Raw genomic sequence first — 19,852 nt, forward strand, 5'->3', positions numbered from 1 at the left:
GTAATAAAACATCATCATCATTATTGCACCAAACATAAGAATCATACAAGTTTCCATCTCTAAACCTCAATGGGCTATAGTTTTACTTCAACAATTTTTCGACACTTTGTATGTACAAACTATAGCATTATGAGTACTAGTTTTTTCCTTTATTACTTCACTCAATTGCTACCCACTTACATTTGAAGAAGATTATTCACAGTAACCGAAACAGAATTCGTTCGCTGCAAATCCTGCACAATTCAATTCAAACCAATCCATCAAACCCGCCCTCCTTTTCTACTAACTTTTCAAGGTAACAGAAAAAAGAACTTCAATAAGCTATATGGAACAATACCCGCAATATTAGTTCATCAGGAACATGGGGAAGCACTTCGCGAACGGTTTCAGCCATCGCAAGTATATTTGATAAATCATCATCTGAAACACGTGGAGGAGTCCTAATGACTGAACCACCACCATGTCCTCGATGTCTTATGGTACTAGGAGAAGGATTGTTTGAAGTAGATGTGCTAGCAGCCTGCGAGGGATTTATAGGCCACAGGTTCCATGCAGTGTCTTCAAGGGCAGTCTGAGCATAAGTTTCCCCAACGGCTGCAAGATGTCTCATCATCATCTGGACTCTTCCCAACCCCACGGATCTCATACCTGTAGATGGACCAGCCCCATCGAATCCCAACCAACCTGAATCTGGTCCTGTCCCCCTGTATGCCATATGAAATTAGAAAACATCCAATAGATTTACATTTATTACGATATTCAGAAGTGGTGTCGACTCTGAAATCTAAAATCGAGCCAGTTATTATAAATAAGAAAAAGAATCAAACCAAAGGGCCTTTGGTCCAGCGGTATCTCTTGCCTCCTAGGAGGTCAGGGGTTCAAACCTCATCAATAGTGAGAAGGGTGTGTGAGTTTATTTGTTGCATTTGCCGTATATAATATATTATATACTTCAAAAAAGAGAGAATCAGGGGAGTTATTAGACAAAGACAGACGTTTCTCAATTTGAGTGCATAAAATACGTGAATGGTATACGCCATTCCACAAATATATTGACACCTTGAACGGGCCAATATAGCTTCATGGATATTAACAACTGATGGTATCCAAAATACTTAAAAAGAAGCAGGCATAACATACCAACTACACACGAAATTGGAAAAGTTGGTATCGGGCTCCTACCTTACAAATATGGGTATGCAAAGAAATTGGAAGAGAAGACAAATCTAGCAGAGAGACAAACCTCCAATCATCACGTTCTAAAGGGGTCTGAATTTGATTTGGAATTACACCTGTAGGCAGGGTATGACCAGGAACATTTTGCCGTTCAAGTCTAGAGCTTAACTGACGGGCGAGTTGTTCATCACTTGAAACATCTCCGGAACGAGGTACATCATTTCCTTCAGGTGTGCCAACAAAGAGGGGTTTTCGACAAGTGGGGCAGGAATAATTGTCACTTAGACCTTGGTCTAACCTGGCATTGACATGCCACCTCAGCAATATCAGCATAATTAATCATTGCATACCCTTATAGCAACTGTAACAAAAAAAAATATGAAATTGTACCAAGATCTAAGGCATGAAAGGTGAAAAAGATGATTACAGGAGAGCTTCTTAGCCTTAGCCATTGGTTCCTGAATTTACCCACCATGAGAAAATGCTTGCTGACAGAGATATTGAATAGAATTTTAGATATGACAACAAAACAAAATTAAATGATCACCCGGCAAATGGCACATTCATCATCATAAGCTTGTATCTCTTCAGATGTTGCATCAGGGAGAGCCCCATGAAGGGTTCCCAAGGCTATCCTTAACTTAATAAACCCTCTGGTACGCTTCAGAACTGCACTTAACAAGGCCTGCCTATGAAAAAAATTAATATAGGCAAAAAATAGCCTGCTATTAGTTTCTTGGGAGGGGGATAAACACATAAAAATGGAGAGTAAAATTGCAACACATGAAAGCATATTAAAGGACTAACACGTATATTTAGGAAAAGCACTGCATCTACAAGATGGAATGTCATGCCATGAAGCCGCCAAATATGCACATAATGACCAAGAGCCATTAAAAAGGTCATAATATCGAGGAAAAATCCCAGATTCCGTAATATCACACTCTTCCATTCCCACAGTGAACCTGCACATACACATCATTTCTAAAGTAAGAAAGCGAGATATCAGACTTAGGCCGCGTGAAAAATACAAATGCTACCAAACAGTAGGTAAATCTAATAGATACATGTACAGTTTTAGCGATATGGACACATCACACCCAAAACCTAGAAACAAGACAGTCAAAGAAGGCTAGAACATTATCCAAGTACATTTTTATGACCAAAGCCACAACTTCAAATCAAGTCAAAACAGCACATATGCATGAGAATTTTGCCACCGCAAATAAATAGACCGACTGATTAAGCAGATTTGCATGTCTATGGATGAGAAGTTGAGAACCATATGCTACATCTACAATAGCACGACACTCGACTGAACTGGTAATTTCATGTCCCACAGAAGCAGCCCAAACTCTATAAACGACATAAAACCATCATAAAATAAGTCCCATATCATTTTGCCAAATAGTAGAATAATAAAATGAGTGTCTTGCCTGCTGCTGACATATCCAAAAGCTTCGTTATTTTGGAATTTGTGGTGTTGCCTGCTGAGTGATGAAGCCATATATCAAGCAGCTGAAATCCATGAACCAAGATGGCCTAAAAGCAATACAACGTAGACCCAAAACTTATCAGCCACATTGCGAAAATCTAGCTGATAAACGGAAAAAAAGTACTATAAATGTGGATGGAATATGAAGAGAAGATACAGTCACTATACCTGTAGTGTTTCAAAAGCAATACTAAGTGGCTCAAAGAATAATAACAAAAATATAGATGGTGCAAAATTAATAGGGGATGGCGCTGCTATAATTGCTTCAGCGGGTATCGTTTGGTAGATCAGTAGACACATCCTTATCCTGCAAATACGAGTAAAGAATATAGGAGATAACTTAACATGGAAATGCTAAAAAAGCTGAGTTGATGGTGACATCAACCAACCAAGAAGATAAACCAAATTATCCCAGTATCCCGGGTGGGGTTCTTCGGGAAGGGGGGGTGTACCCAGACCTGACCTCTACCTCAAGGTGGAGAGAGCGGCTGTTTCATCCCCGGCATGTGAAAAGTGTGAGCAAAAAAAACAGATGACCTTGAGACCAAAAAGAAAGAAGCTAAATGTGTATATCATAAGGTTGTAAAATCACGTCGTTCAAATACTCATGGGTTATGTCCACACAAGAGAAGCATTAATCATTTGATTCCTGCTTCTGGCCAAACTTTTACAGCTAAAGGTCTCAACCATCTATTCCTTCAGACTGCATGTCAAGTGCAAATATTTTGGAAGCTTATAATTTGATTTTAATTATGAGTTTATCACATGAACTTCTCCACTAAAAACACAAGACATGAAGTGTGAAAGATAGCATTCACTATCAATCAACAATTTAGCCGAAAGAGTTCCTGAAAAAAAGAATCAATTAATCAAATGAATTTCACTTTCAATTCTTAAATAATTTTTGTTCCAGGGGGGTGAGAGGTATCAATGCAAATGATTTCTGTAGCAGATGACAAACATTAGCTAGCCCGAATCTTACGAATATGGACATGACAATCCCAATTCATTTGCAGCCAAGAGATGATCCTAAGGGTATAGGTCCACAAAAGATTCCCCACCAGGACAAGTAATACAGTTGTGTCATTTCCTTCTGTACTAAAAGACCTAGCTTCCTGTGCAGAGCTACCAAATGAATTTAAAAAATGGCTGATCAAATATAGAAGTATGCCAAGCCCAGAATGTGTTACTCAAGGAAATGCCATCCCTGATGCTCAAATTACCATTCATGTGTTATCTTGGCACAAAGACTAGTAAATACATTAACAACTATGATCCATAACTCTAGATGCCTTTTATAATATGAAGTCATAGAATAGTGTAAACAGAAATTAGGAACTCATTAAGATTTAAGGTCGAGCAAATACCAGACTGCGTCGACAGTGACAACCAGCAATAAAACACAATATACACGGAAGTAAGTCCAGGGAGTTGCAGAAGGAGATGCATTCAACCGTTCAAGGCGATCCCTGGCTAAAGCTTGAAACATCTGTAGAGAATGAACAATAAAAGCCATAAAAATTTGCCAATTCTTCATCCCCACAAATAAACTCCAAAATCAGTGGAATAGTACCTTCAAAGAGCATAGTACAGTCAACCATGTTGACCACAATCCTGCTTGGACTACTGTTTGCGGGATTACCAATGGAAGAAATGTTCCCTACAAGGACAAGACCAATAGTAAATCAGCGGTCATAGATTACTTAGCACTTTATGTTGATGACATTAAAATTTCCTTCTCCATGACAGTAAGCCACATGCACAAAAAGGTAAAGATGAGATGAGGAAATCCAAAAATCCACATAAAGAATAACCAGACGTCCCTGACTAGGCTGCACCACTCCAACAAACATATGAGTAGCAGCAGCAGTAATCATAATAGCAACAACAATCCTAAACAATAAATAATTATCATTGTCATAACAACAACAAAGGTTTAAAAAATAAGTTTAGTAGGTAAAAACTGAGAAATACCTACAAGAATCACTAAGTAAGCTATCTCAGAAGAATGTAAGGTTTATTTGTTGACAAAGTTTGTAAATTATGGTTTCCTTGTATGTATGACATTTTGCGTTATGAATATGCAAAATTTTCAACAACACTTGCACGCCCTATACACTCTCTATCCCTGAAAGAATGATAAGTCTCTTCCCTGCATGTCATGAATGATGCATTTTCTAATCTGGAAAGACTCCTAACAGAAAAATATAAGAAAAAGAAACTACTCTGCTGCTTAAAAATAATGACTGTTGACCACATATTTGTGATCTCTTATAGATTATCCGCCAACCAAAAATTTGATAACAAATTGACCATTATATCACTACAAGCCAAAAGCTACATGCAAAAAGGTAGCTCCGGATTTTGGTCGTCATTCAATACGGTCTCTTAATCTTGTTTAAAATAATATTAGGCAACCATTTGCACTGTTTGTCTTGACACATCAGCTTGTCACAAATAAACTAAACATCATATCTGTCCAGAAGGACAAGTTGGTGGCCATTTGGTCATCATGGTCATAATAAGCTACATATATACATCATATAGATATGAAGCCAAAGATCTTAATCATAATCTACTTCACAAAACACTTCTGCCTACCTTGTAGATAACGTAATTAACTAGTCGCTCCACCAATTTCCGAGATTCTGTTGCATGCAGCTCAACAAAAAATATTGTCTGCATGAAGGAAATACAGCATCAAAAAGATCAAGACAAAGTATATGACAAACAGAACATTATGGGGGGTCAAAGTCCAAGAGATGTAAGTAAATATCTACTAGCGCCTACAATCTGAGTTCGAAGACAATCTATGACTTCTTTTAGATACTAATTAGATTCAGTGGCTACAAATAGATAAATACAGACACGTTTCTATGTGTATTTATGCATATATAAGATATAGAAAACATGAATACCTTAAGAGACAAGACGATCAGTATAAAAACGTTGAGGACAAAATTGACCACCAATGCAATTGTGGTATAGGAATCCAACAACAGTTCCAGTACACGGCTAGCAACTCCAGGGTCAAGAAGATTTTCACCCATCAAACCATCTGATTTTAGCTTCATAAATGAAAGTTCTGTCCAATATCGAAGCCCTATAAAGCTCAACATTGTACAGACTGCCGAAATTGATAAATAGCCCACACCCATGGGATACAAAGAAAATTTCATTAGGGCAATAAAAGTTCCAGGATTTCATGAGATAAAAATATGCATGACCTCCCTTGCCCAATTAACTGGTCACTGTGCAAAATTTATGGAGAAGCCCACAAACTATAACTTAGTTTGTACACCTCCCCAAAGGCACCCTTCAAGGTATCTCCTGGTCTCAGATCTCAATATAAGTGACCTGTATCATAATATTTCAAAATTAGTAACTGATACAGCAAAAAGGTACCATAGCATACTTCTAGTAAACATCATGATTCTCTAACTGATTATCCTCTGTTGCTCTCTACCACATGGCTAGAAGCTATGCCAACTAGAATCAAATCAATGTGGACTCGTGTCCCTACCATTCACTTATCCCATTCGGAAAGATATTGCACATTTCATTTAGCCATACTACATTGCTATTGCACTCTATATGGTCTAGAAGTTTGGCTCCCCAACATCTAGTTCTCTTTGGTGCACCAACCTACACAATCACCTATTTTTTCACATCATCCTCATTCTGGCAGGTATGTGATGGTCCATAGAGGAGCACGAAGATAAAGATTGTATGCAAGGATCACACTTGGCAAGACAATCACTCAAGGCAGGAAAAATGTGTCTTGTCTTTTTTCGCATTTGGTTAAGTAGATCAAATCTCCATGGAAAGTAGCCATGTTCAGCCAAACCATAAGCTAGCTTGTTTTTGAGCTTATTGATGGTATATGTGATTTATATACCTTAATTTTTTTTTCTAAAGTAATAAGTATTTGAAGAAAACTGAAAACCATCAATCTCCTTCCCCTTTCCATCCCCAAAAAAAGGAGCAAAGTTGACCTACTACCCCAAAAACAATTCCATTATACGCTGGGAACAAAAGGTGACAAGAGATTTCAAGCTGATCAAACTAAGTGAAACGTATTCAAAATTGAATAGAGAAGTGAAAATAAATGCTTGGAAAGCAACCAGGCAACACAGTGTCGAGTACAAATGTCATTCTGGATCCAATTCGAAAAGTCAAACAAGAGCCTAGAAACCCTAGAATTCCCTATTAATCAAAGAAATTAAATAAAAACCAAGAAACGAAGAAATTAAGATCATATACACAAGTCCTTACATACAAATCGTGTAAGTAGAGAAGAAGAAACAGATAATCAGAAAGCACGTAAATTGATGAGCTGATTGCATCTAGATACTACGATATGAATGATGATGAAATCAGGTAGAGAATGAAATCGTAATGAATACCGATCGAAGACGAAGATGTGAAGTCTTGGGCGAAAATTTCTCCGATCTTGGCCTGGCGCAGATTAGAGAGAGAGAAAATTGGGCAAATTTTGCGGGAAAGCTAAGAGAAGAAAATATAAATAAAAGAAAGGGAAAAAGGTTGATTAAATTTGCAAGTGATATCATCTTCTTGTTCTTGGGGGTCTGTGGTGCCCTTTTTTGTCCTTACTTCCCATTGTAAAATCGGAGATATGCTCAAATCATCTCAAATTAATAAATTATATATATATATATATATATATATATATATATATATATATATATATTTCCAACCCATTTTTTATTGTAATTATCCATTATCTATACTATATTATAAAGCATTTGATAAAAACTCTTAAAAAATATTTTTTATATATAAAGTGATGTATATTGATGTATATTTCTTAAAATTCAAGATTACATGTAAATTGTACAGACGTACAATTTATTAAGCTCTATATTTGAATTCGTGTAACTAACTGTAGATAGATATAATCAAATACAAGATAAAATTCTCATTTTAAATATGTCTAAAACATAATTAAAATAATTATTGAGTTCTAACATAATATTTAATTATATTCTTTATAAAAACTATATTATTAAACCAAAAACAGACCACTTCGTCATTAAACCTAAATTAAATTATAATAAAAAAAATGAATTTAAAATATTACACAAAAAATGAGAAGTTTTATATTTTTATGATATCTTCAAATTCATATTTAAAAAACAATATTATTTGTTCAAAACCACATAAATTCATATTATAATATCGACAGAGACCAAAAAATTAAAACGAAACATTAAAATCGAGATATATCTTACTGCATTACTCGAATACCCTTCTAGTATTACTAGTTGTGTACCCGCACAATGCGCCAGGAGCCGTGAATTTTAACGATTTTGAAGTTTCACTGGTTTTATTAGAGAAGATTTAACGATGATATAAGTTACATTTGATCTTTACATATTAATACAATTTGTATAAATAAGAGTTATGGTTTCAATTACAGTCTATCGATGAAAAAAAATTGTATGACGGTTTAAAATCCAATATATTTAAAATCCAACATATTTGAATGACTCCACAAATGTGTTCGATCTACACCAAGAGCAAAAAATCAAGAAATCGAGAGCGGAACCGAGAGTTTTAGAGCAATTAAATGGAAGATGAATGAATGATTTACGGTGAATATCATTTTGAATCTCACATTGGGGGGTGGGAAGAAGACATAGCGGTATGAGAGGGTGAAGACATTAGTGAAATGTGTCAAAAGTATCTTGGGAACATGGAAATAAAAGGTAATAATGTCCATAGGTAATTTGTATTGTATGTTATTTTAATTGTAGATTAAGAGATTTTAAGATTAAATGCATAAAGTGGTAGTACTTAATGCATTGCGAATAATTTTTAAGACTTTTAAGTCTTTATGCATAAATGTATAGTACTCTGTGCATTAAAAATTATTTTTAAGACTTTTAACAAATCTGATTTATAAAGTAGTATAGATAAAACTATTGTATAAATTTATTACCCCGATATTATTTTTAAGAAGAGATATATAAAATATTAATAATTCAACTTTATTAGTGAAAATGAATAAAAATTAACTTCACTATCGATACATTTAAATTTTTAGAGAATTCTTTAAACTTGATTTTTTTTTTTTTTTGGTTTTCTTTACTGTAAAGAACAACACAGAAAAATCTGTTTGAGCAAAATAGATAACAAAATTCTCATTTTCTCTATTTTAGAGAATTTCCATATTTGTTTTTCTATTTTAAAAGATAATTTAATACAGCTATTAGAACAATTTTTTCTCAAATCTTCAAAAAATTTAAAATAACATAGTTGTTGATTTTTTTTCCTGCTTTTGCTCTTTGTTTTTATTATCGTTGCGTTTCCTGTTACCAAAAAAGGTTGAGGCTAATGAGAGTATTTATTATTCGTTGATGCCTATTATTTACATCAATTTAGGTTCACTATAAAATCGTCATATTTGACAAATATTTTGTATAGTTACTTTGAATTTAGACAACATTCATGGTTCTAAAAAGAAAGTTGACTCTCAAAGGACGGCCGCATGTTATAAAGACGTTTTAGTGAGCATACGTAAATTGACTTTTATGTACTTGATCTGATTTAATATAATTTTTTGGTATTTATATCTGACATTTTACGAAATGGTTGATTACTATTTTTGTATGACCAGGGAATATGTAAATTTCAAACATGCATATATTACTCTAAGTTATTTACATGTTACCATCTACTCTTTTTAATTAACATAGATATCCAACACGCTATGCAAGCCGACTAATCACAGAACGATCATTTGCTTTACAGGTAGCCGGGAGTCACCACATTTGAATCTTCATAGCCACAAGGGGATTTTTATTCTTCATTTGATTTGAACCTGAGACCTCCAGTCACTTTTAACTCTTGGAGTCAAACTCAAATCAATCACGCATCACCATTGTGGTTATGTTACCATATACTTAGAGACAACAACGTAGGGAATATGAAAAAAATGTCATATTCTTATATTAACACGTCATTTTTTTCATATGTTATATATATATATATATATATATATATATATATATATATATATGTATGCAAGATACTGATCCCAACCAGTTGTTGTTTTATTCAGCTTTTGCGTGTAATTGTCTTGCACGGAAAGCAAGCACATTGTTTTCGTTCTTTAAAAACCGTAAAGTTATGTTACATAACAACTTTCGTAATATATTAAAAACAGTACCATGATAAACAAGTATTAATATTTAAAGACGAATAAAACAAAAACGCGAGGACTAGAAAGCACTTTTCCAAAATTAAGTTAAGCTTATTGGTGAAATTGTTATATTATATTTGTTAGAGAAAAGCCAATTTGACAACTAGATCAGGAGATGTTTTTATTTTTGTAACATATTGGTTGTAAAATAATAATCACGTGGGCGGTGGATAAGTATGTTTAAAAATTGACTTATGACCATATTAGTCAATTTTATATATAAATAATTATATATATATATGAGTTATTATGCAACTATTTACATTTGTACAATTAATAAAACTCAATCTCAACCGTTTATTTAATTTATTGAATATGTGATTTTTCATAAAAATTTTGATTGTTTCCCAATATATGTTATTGATCGTTTATCTTTCATAAATATTCAAATCATAATAAATGAACTCTCATCATTTTCATAAATATCTCAATTGATTGATTGCATTGATTGTACAAATATGATGAGTTGTACTTGAAACATTCTCTCTCTCTCTCTCTCTCTCTCTCTATATATATATATATATATATATATTGTTGATAGAAATGAAAAGAGTATTTATATGAAAACTGTATAAAATGTTAGATGTTTGATTGCAGGAAACATGTATGTTTATAAAGTGATCACAATTTAATATAATGATGATGTAAGTGCACGTTAGTCATTATGATCGTTTTTAAATAATAAAGTGGTCAAAATATCGATATCGTGTCAACTAGGATTTGACTTCAGAGTTTCCAGTACGAGGTCGAGAATACAATGAGTTTAGCCATAAAAGAATAAATATTTGTTTGAGTGAGTTTGGTGATTTTTCACAAAATCATGCACCTACGTAATTATGAAGTACTTTCTCAAATCTTTCTAGCATCACCTAATTAAGCCGTATTTCAGAATCCGCCAATATCTAAGCCTAAGATTTAATATTAACACTTTTTAAGTGATCGGCTAGTTCGTGTTGAGTTAAATCTTCAAATCGAATAATCAAGTCAAAAAGTTAGCAACAATGACAATACCTAAGTGTTTTGCACCAATCTTAAGTTTGACCCACACCCAAAAGTTAACTCAAAATGAGATTATCAGTTTAGATTTAATACAAAATAAAAGTGATGGGTTAGAGTTGATACAAAATAAAAGTGATGGGTTAGAGTTGATACAAAAAAGAAGATGATGGGTTCAAGTTGATATAAAATGAAAGTTATGGGTCGAATCTGTCAACTACTACAAACGTAGGGAATGCATTGGGACGGTTACATAATGCATGGCTTGATTTGATACAAAATGGAAGTAGTGGGTACAAGTTTCCAACCATTCCAAAACTTAAAGGGAACTTTTGGCTAATTTTCATTCCCCGCGAAATCATGCTGTCCTTCCATAGAAGGTTTATTAAATTCCACCGCCGTGGACGGTGGGCATTGCCAACTTTCAGAACCTTCTTCTCCGAGCAATCTCTTGTCAAAACCAGAGGAGGATATAAAGACAAGTGAGGTATTGATCATTGTATTGTTTGAAGTTCCTTTGCCAAATCGCTCCAGTTTTTGAAGCCCTGGAAGAAAGGATGGGATGACAAGAAACAGTTTTTCATCTATGTTAGGAACAGTATGTGGTAGATACGTTGCTCATTAAACTCGCCGACTCTTCAATTTCAATGGCGATACAAACCGACGTTTGGTTTCATCAGGTTTTCCTATCATCCTCAATGTTCTATTCATCTGTTTGTATAGCGTTTATAATACGTAGATAAAGTACGATTGATACTTTGATATATAGATTTAAATCTGTCGTCAATAAGAACATTTGTAGGTTGATATATTTAAAGATCTCGCAAATGGCAATTTGTTTTTGGATCAGTTAGAGGCTAATTGAAATTTCGCTTAATTATTCATACACAATTGTTTACATTATATCTTTTGTAATTAAGTGTTTGATTTTCACCTACGATTAATTAAATATTTCAGAAGCGACCTATTTTTAATCACTCTTCATCATCTTTGTCAATCTTCAATCTACCAACATTCGCTCTTATTAGACGCAAACCTTATGTTCGACGAAATGCCTCAATAAACCTTGTAAACCAAACCCGTTCTAGGCATCTTAAGCGACCTAATCAAGTCGTTTTATTTCATCGTGCTCATCTTGTACACGACCTACTCAAGTCGCTATATGTTGGTGATTTTAGTGCCATCAAGCCATTTAGTATGATCGGGATTAATGTGAAACAAGCCGAAGTTAGACTTAGCTATAATTGGACTCCGGAGGTGCGGAGTGCACGTTCGGATAAACTAAGTTGATCTCGGGCAAGGGGGGTCGGGGGGCAGCACCCCTGGAGGGGTTCAAAGGGGCAGCGCCCCTGGCGGCGGTCCTGAAAACTCAACCGTGTATGAGAAATGGATCCCAACTATCGAACAGTCGCGTCTGTTGGAAAGAGACACATCTCCCGCCAAATTAACCGACTTAACTGCCGGTGAGTCGGTGACTATATATACGATTTCGATTCATTGCAGGGGGACGATATCTTTTGCATACTGTTACTCTACCAATTTGTCTCTTAAGGTACATAAACAAACAAGAAAATTATGTGTTTGATGTTGGATTTTGCCTGAAATCCATATGGTTGTTCTTGGAGTATCCCAAATTTTATTTCGTGGTAGCCTGGGCTATAGGGTCGAAATTACAGATTTTGGGAAGTGTTTAATACATGATCGTTGAATTATCCAAGTATATTGATATTCTGTTTCCAAAGATTCTAACACTATCATCCTGGGCGCTCAGCTCAGTACATGCGACCATATAAGCTATCTGCTATGGGCATTCTCTTCCTCATATTCACCCAGTATGTGACCTAGTCAATTAAGTCATGCTCATTTATGCGACCTCGAAAGTGACCTTCCCAAGTCGCTTTTAACTCACTATTTGCAATTTTCTTTACCTTTTAGATGAGTGATACACCATGCACAACTAGATCCACAAAGCGCTCGCATATTCATCAGATCACTCACACTTTGTTGCAATGTCCACATTGGAGTTGCAAACATTGTCACGTGAAACAACTGAATCATTGCCTTTCAGGTTGCCACGAAAATCTTGTTCATGGGGCCTATCACCTATGCCCAATCGGTCATCCCTGCCACCATAGGGAAGTCATAGAATTCATGTATTACTGGTATAAACGATGCCACTCACATTCTAATTTCTAAAACAGGTTTTCTCTAGTTCTCATACTAAAGCCTCAAGAACAACAAGCAATTTGAGGCATTATCTATTCTTCTGGTTATTATCTGTCAAAAAAGTGTCCCAAGTAGCATCCACAATGGTAAGGTTTTTCATGAGAGCTTTTTCGAATAAAGTGGGTCCCAATGCTTAGGTGGCTTAATAAAACGACTTACTGAAAACTTGTATATTTACAAGCAGAAATAAGTTTTTGTTGCAAAGATGTGAGGTGTCCAAAAGCTTCTGGATAAGCTTCCATTGTGGATGCAATTGTGTCTATTCAAAATGTGAAATACAGTAGCAGATCAGATGATTTTAGGTTGTAAAAAGGACCCCTTATTCTTCTGACCTCGTATTGGAACTTCCAGTTTGGGTCACATTCTAGCTCTTATATGTGAAACTCAAATAAACTATTTGGATTAGTGTTCGTTTCCTGGCCATAATTTTATGTGGAAGGATGCATGCCAGTTTTCAATATTCGTAGAGTTGGATAAACATCCAATTGGATCTGGATGTTCTTATAGATCAAATGGAGGTTTTCAATAGCAGCTCCCCCAAGGTAGGATAGTTATGTAATGTGATTTTGTATCTTATGAATATATGAGTAGGAGTTTGATGCATTGAAAGTTAGGATAAAGAAAAATATAAGCAACCTACATATAAATGAGAAAATGTATATGCTACAAAACCTTTCAAATATATAGAGTTCTGTTTAGCTTTGGGCTACGTTATGTATTAAACCATTCAAATTTCTAGGTGGTCGGTCGTATGAGTTATGTTAGTATGCCCAATAACTAAGGACAAACAGACACCAGGTAATTAGGCCTTTAGCCCAATTCTAAGGGCTAATAAGTTCAATCAAGGAGGGCCCAAAAGGCAGGGAAAGACGTACAGAGGCCCAGGTCCCCAGAGGAGCTGTCACCAACAAGAACAATCAAATCAACTGACAACTCGCATGGCCAAGGACAAGCTGTCAAGCTTTGAACATCAAATGGGCCTTGGTTGGGGGATAGGGATAGGGATAGGAAGGATACAACCCATTGTACAAACCCAAATAGGATTTCATGCTGATCTATCTTAATTCTTAAACTGTTTTTAGAGCAGGTTTACACATATATTCGTCTATCATAAAATAAGTGTCTACGGTACTAGTTTAGTATGTTCCAAAATAAGTGTTCACTTTATCTATTTTCCTATTCTACCTTTAGTTATGTGTTTGGAGAAAACTTTCCTCTTTATAATTAAGGGTAAAGTTGTATTTTTTATTAATTAAAAAAATATAATAACATCTCTTAAAACTATGTGCCTTTTCTGTTGTGAAATTTTATTTTAGGAGAGGGAGTATTAATCAAGGTGGTAAAAAGAATCAAATTTGTTTGTTGGTTTTTTAAGGATGTTGGTTTTTATTAAAACATATTAACTAATATATACGATAAATAAACTCATATATAATTGTCTTTGACCTCTAAATAAAAGAGGTGGTGTTACTAGGTACTTGTAGACGAAGACCTTTTGGTAGTGTTTTGTTTATTTGTGTAGCTTAAGTCGCACATATTGAATACAAAAAAGTGAAGGAACAGCAACCACATACCATTGGCTTGTTAGTAATAGTGGGCATAAATTCTGGAACAGTGACGTAGAGGGTTAGTAATAGTGGGCATAAATTCTGGAATAGTGACGTAGAGGGCTAACTCGTGGTGTCCAAGCATCCCCTACCCTTAAGATTAGAAAATAGAACAAGATTAAAAGCATAAAATAATGGTCCTACTCCTACATGGAATTTCATTACTGGAAACAATTCAAGCGCATGAAGAAGATCAGAGCCACAATTGTATATGTGAAGAGGGATTGGCAAAGTGGTTTCTTGGTCCATTTTGTTTTTTTGGCTTTTTTTTCTTTAAAAAATTGTAAAGCTAATGGGTAATGGCTATCCATCCATGCATTCCTTGTTACCTAGTATGTGGTGGACCATCATTGATCTTTGCTCTTTCTTGTTTTACTGCAAAATTCACCTTTTATTTTCATTTCCCGCTGATTTTATTCTTACATATTTTAATTATGTTTTTTTTGATATTGTTACAAGAAAAACTAAATGATTTTTGTTTTGGTAAAAAAGGACTAAATCCTGAGTTTTTAAGTTTAAGGACAAACCGTACTCTAGATGTCATGAGTCTAAATAGATAGCGTGTATTAAGTAGCAAAAAGTGGCTACAAAATGTTTGTCTAATTTACGTGGAAGGTTGTGGCTAAAAGTCGTGTGGGTGACGTTGAAAGCCAAAGGACCACTTCCATTAATGGCTTTGGTTCATCTAAACTATTATATGATAACGATGGTCATTAAAACTACAACCACAACAAGGTTCAAAGTTTTGCCTTCTCATTCAAACATGAGCCATTTTTCAACCTGTTTTTCGCGTCTATTATGGGTCTCTTTTCTTCTAAACATATTTTATTCTATTCGTGTCGACAGGTTTAAAAGCAAAGACTTGATCCCAAAAAAGATGTAGAAATTCAAATTATATTTGTTTTGTTTAATTTCCGACAAAAAATGAGGATTCGAACCATCGACGTCCTTATATATCATATGGTTCAAACATTGCCAAACTAAATGTTTGATGACCGGGTACTCGTTATTACATGTACGAACATTCGGCCATCTCCTTAAATTCTTGGAGAAAATACAAATGTATACACGGTCACTTTCTCCTCCCTTTTGCTTTCCTATTATTGAAGCAGAGACCATAAAAATGGCAGAATTTTGCACACACCCCCCACACTCCTTACCAAAATCTTCATCTTCACCACCATCACCATGCATATTACACTTCTTCAACCGCGCCAGACCATGAGCTACCACCACTCGAACCCCCTTGCGATTCTTGACATTTTGTTGTCACCTCCGCCACCACAAGTTTAGTAAGAAACAACCCCGCCACGAAAGCCGACACCATAAGCATAGTGAAAACCGCACTCCAGCTACTAGTTGAAATGTAACCCGTTAGCACTGGTCCAATCGCAGCACCAATCGATCCTGTCCCATCGATGATTGCGGTGACTGTCGCAAGTGCCTTCGAGTTTCCCCTAAGAGACTGATGGGTTCCTAGATCAGCGGAAACTGCTGTTGTAATGAGAGCGTACGGCCCGTTAACAAACATCCCTGTGGCTAGCATGAGGATGATGTTTATAGGCATGGATACATGTCCATAACTCCGATACAGGTATAACACTGGAATAGCGCAGTACATGAAGCTTGCTGCTGTAATGGCACGAGCATTTAGCTTGTCGGAAATGTGACCAGCTAGGATTCCTCCAACCACACCCCCCACATCAAACAACGTAGACAAGTTCCCGGCAGCCTCATTGGATAAGTACTCGCCATTTATAGCTGCAGAGTTCAGAAAACGATTAGATCAACCCAGATCACTCGAAACAACTGGAACCATGGTGGAAAGCTACCGATAACACGTACCTGTATGACTTATGTAGAACGGAAGCCAATAGAGGAATGTATAAGCAACCAATTTTGCGAAAAAGAGACATAAGGCAAAAGGAGCCACCCCGGGAATTCTCCAAGCTTCGAGAAATCCGACAGGCGCTCCTTTCTCATTATCAATCTTTGGACTCAATAGATGCTCGGTTAGTCCCTTCTTAGGCAGTCCCGATTCATCTTCATCTCTATCAACTCCCACCGATTCAGGATCAACCGGCAAGAACATAAAAACCACCACACCAACAAGAGCAATCATCAAACCAGGAACCACCATAGACCAACCCCAGCCGTACTTCAAGAAATATGAAGCGGTCAACGAGCCTGCAATATTTCCTACGGAGGTGTGGGCATTCCAGATACCCATTATAAGCCCTCTCTTACTCTTCCCAAACCAATTCCCGACGACTGCAACTACCGAAGGCCATCCCGTAGATTGAAACAAGCCAGCGATCATTTGAACTATCAAGTAGTAGTAGAACACATGAATGTTGGCCCAGTACCCAAAACCGAATAATGAGGTAAATAAACCAGTCCCCACCATTCCGATCGTCAAAAAGATCCTTAGGTTCATTCTATCGCCTATATGGCCCGAGCAGAACATGCCCACTGCATAAACGAATAGAAAAGCCAGGTCAAGATCTCCGAGCAATCCAGTGCCATTTGCACCATCGAAGGGAGCCCAACCGTTTCCTAGAACCCATGAAAGTGCATTGGATCTTCTCAAAAAGGAGACCGATTGCAGGGTCCCATCTGGGGTTTGAGGATCGAGAGCACTTTTGATAATGCTGGTGGTTTTACGAGAAGCATGGTAACTTGCGTATGCTAGGAACGTAACGATTAGAACAATGGCTTGGTGGGTTTTGAATGAAACATTTGATTTCTTGGTGCATTCTATGAATCTGATTCCTGGGGGTTTAGGGTTTCTTCTATCCAAATCGCGTCCTGGTTCTGAAATGGAACCCATCGCCGAATTACTACTTTCCGATCTTCAACTTCCTTTTCCTCCTTGCGTTATCAAGAAAACCCAGCTGAAGATCAAACACAAAATTAGGTAAGAAAAGAACAATCGATCCGACTCAACCCAAATAGGATAATAGAGATAGAATTAGAACCCCAGTGTAGGCTATTATATTAATAGATACAAGACAAAAGGCCAAAAAAAGTTATTCGATAAATCAAAAATTATTCCTCATATCCTTAAAACTCTAAACCGATCTAATCAACAACGTCAGTAGAACCAAAAAGAATCATGGTAATTTAACAGCAAAATCTATGGAGATCTTGCACCGGGAGCCAAAAAAAAAACCCAGAAATGTTCTTGGAAAGTTCTCCAATTTCTGGAAGTTGACAAATCCGATGAACATCAACCAAAGTTGGAACCAGAATAATTACCCAAAAAACCAGTTCTCTCCAGATCAAACAAATAAAATTACATTTACTCAGCTTTGGAGTTTCCGAACAATCTCTATTTACCAGAATCCGTAAATGAAGAACTGATACGAAGAGGCTCTTCAAATTGAACGAATCTAAAGGTAATCCAACATGAATAGATTAATTAAAAAGTGAAGGAGGGGGATAAGATCGCAGGTTTTACGAATCAAGTCGCCTGGATTTCACGTAATCAATTATCTAAGATTACGTCAAAATCCATTAATCCAATCTGAGTTCCGATAAGGTTCCATCACATCGAAGATCATGAAACAGAAAATAAATGCAATAGATTCTGAATTAATTGAAAAGGAAGAAGGATGAAGAATTTAGAACAGTACCTGTATATCAGCTTTGATGCAAATCTTTCGTTTCTCTCTCTAGATTCCTTCAAACTCTCTCTCTCTCTCTATATATATATATATATGTATCTATAATCTATATCCTTATCTTCTTCTTCTTCTTTGAGTTGCTTGGCGAACGCGGCAATCCTGGTTCTCTGCACTTTGGTGTGGAAGCCAAAGGGAAAACATTTCCTCTTTTATAGCGGACGGTTTTATTAACTTTATATGTCCAATTACCAAAATGCCCTTGCTTTTTCTTTATAATTGCCACTTCTATCACACTAGATGTCTCTATGGGTTGGAGTTGAGATGACGATATTACCCCCCTTTTGACAAACCACGTATCAAAAAAGGAATTTTAAAATTGAGATAAATCTTAAAACTCAAAAAAGGAAAATAAGTATTATTAAACACCCAATTTTTTAATATTAATTATATTATTAAAATACTATAACGGTACTCGCGCAATGTATCGAGATAAATCTCTATTTTAACATTTAGTTTTTATTATGTCCCTATCGATATAATACGATTTTATGTGTTTTTGAGAAAGCGATAATATTTTTTTTATTTTTGAATGACATATAAATTTGAAGATAGTATAAAAAATTAAAAAAAATCGATATTAGTATCAAATTAACTATTTAATAGTTCTCGTTTTTTTGGTGTAACTTTTTTAATTCAATTTTTTATTATAAGTTAATTTAGACTTAGGGGGTGTTTGGGATTGCTTATTTAAAACAACTTATGCTTTTTTGTAAAAGTGATTATTAACTTATATGGTATCAAACTGGAGTTTTGTAAAAAGTGTTTGGATTAGCTTACAGCGGTACCAAACTGCAATAAGTTGATAAATTGTTTTTTAGTGTTTGGCAAATTTTGCTTATATCTGTAAAATGACCAAAAAGGACAGAGAGAAGATTGATGTTGTTATATGGAGAAGGGAGAAGATTGAGATCRATGTTATCTGGAGGAAAAAAGATAGGTATAAAGGGTAATAGGGTTAAAATGGTAAACTGGTAATAAGCAGTTTTCATAAGTCAGGACGGATTAACTTATCAAAAATTGTTTATTACCGGTTTGGCACCGGTATAAGCAGTTTTCATTTTTCTTATCCAAACACTAGGTATTACTTATCACCGGTGCCAGACTGAAATAAGTAAATAAGCAGATAAAATAAGCAATCCCAAACACCCCCTTAGTAACAAAGTAATTTATTTTTTGTTTAATAATATAATTTTTATAAATATAATAATTAAACATTCTGTTAGAATCAATGATTATCTTAATTATATTTTAGATTTTCTATATTCACAATATATGTTTATCCTGCATTTGATTATGTTTATATGTAGTTAGTTACACGAATTTAAAAATTGAGCTTTAATAAGTTGTACTTATGCAAAATTACTTGTAATCTTGAATTTTAAATAATATGCATCAATAAACATTACCTCATGCATAAAAAATGGTTTTTAAGAGTTTTTGT

The 19,852-nt window shown here is 35.3% G+C and overlaps 2 protein-coding genes and 1 long non-coding RNA gene across 3 annotated transcripts; 1 reads left to right on the top strand and 2 right to left on the bottom strand.

Moving 5' to 3' along the window:
• LOC112516944 (E3 ubiquitin protein ligase RIN2) lies at positions 1-7,174 on the bottom strand. Its single transcript, XM_025124209.1, has 13 exons — positions 7,078-7,174; positions 5,590-6,028; positions 5,273-5,350; positions 4,245-4,331; positions 4,039-4,160; positions 2,840-2,978; positions 2,613-2,718; positions 1,984-2,141; positions 1,724-1,861; positions 1,567-1,634; positions 1,244-1,474; positions 338-704; positions 1-233 (listed from the first exon to the last, which is right to left on the bottom strand). The coding sequence occupies exons 2-13, from the start codon at positions 5,848-5,850 to the stop codon at positions 177-179; spliced, it is 1,812 nt and encodes a 603-aa protein (XP_024979977.1). The 5' UTR covers positions 5,851-6,028; positions 7,078-7,174; the 3' UTR covers positions 1-176.
• Positions 7,175-11,249: 4,075 nt separating this feature from the next.
• LOC112500277 lies at positions 11,250-11,869 on the top strand. Its single transcript, XR_003067348.1, has 2 exons — positions 11,250-11,379; positions 11,486-11,869. It is a non-coding gene; the product is annotated as an uncharacterized LOC112500277 (long non-coding RNA).
• A 3,734-nt stretch (positions 11,870-15,603) lies between these two features.
• Positions 15,604-18,452, bottom strand: LOC112507852 (putative glycerol-3-phosphate transporter 1). Its single transcript, XM_025112588.1, has 3 exons — positions 18,361-18,452; positions 16,571-17,619; positions 15,604-16,486 (listed from the first exon to the last, which is right to left on the bottom strand). Exons 2-3 carry the CDS (start codon positions 17,553-17,555, stop codon positions 15,921-15,923), a joined length of 1,551 nt encoding a protein of 516 aa, XP_024968356.1. The 5' UTR covers positions 17,556-17,619; positions 18,361-18,452; the 3' UTR covers positions 15,604-15,920.
• Positions 18,453-19,852: the final 1,400 nt, after the last annotated feature.

This window comes from Cynara cardunculus (genome assembly GCF_001531365.2).
Source record: "Cynara cardunculus var. scolymus isolate 2C chromosome LG 1, CcrdV1, whole genome shotgun sequence".
Taxonomy (NCBI): domain Eukaryota; kingdom Viridiplantae; phylum Streptophyta; class Magnoliopsida; order Asterales; family Asteraceae; genus Cynara; species Cynara cardunculus.

Coding starts and splice junctions, on each gene's coding strand:
- LOC112507852 (XM_025112588.1), bottom strand. CDS start 17,555: ATGGGTTCCATTTCAGAACCAGGACGCGATTTGGATAGAAGAAACCCT. Junction 16,487..16,570: donor GTTCTACATAAGTCATACAG/GTACGTGTTATC, acceptor TGAACTCTGCAG/CTATAAATGGCGAGTACTTA.
- LOC112516944 (XM_025124209.1), bottom strand. CDS start 5,850: ATGAAATTTTCTTTGTATCCCATGGGTGTGGGCTATTTATCAATTTCG. Junction 2,142..2,612: donor TTTGGATATGTCAGCAGCAG/GCAAGACACTCA, acceptor GTGTATGTGCAG/GTTCACTGTGGGAATGGAAG. Junction 1,862..1,983: donor TGCTTTTCCTAAATATACGT/GTTAGTCCTTTA, acceptor TTTCATAGGCAG/GCCTTGTTAAGTGCAGTTCT.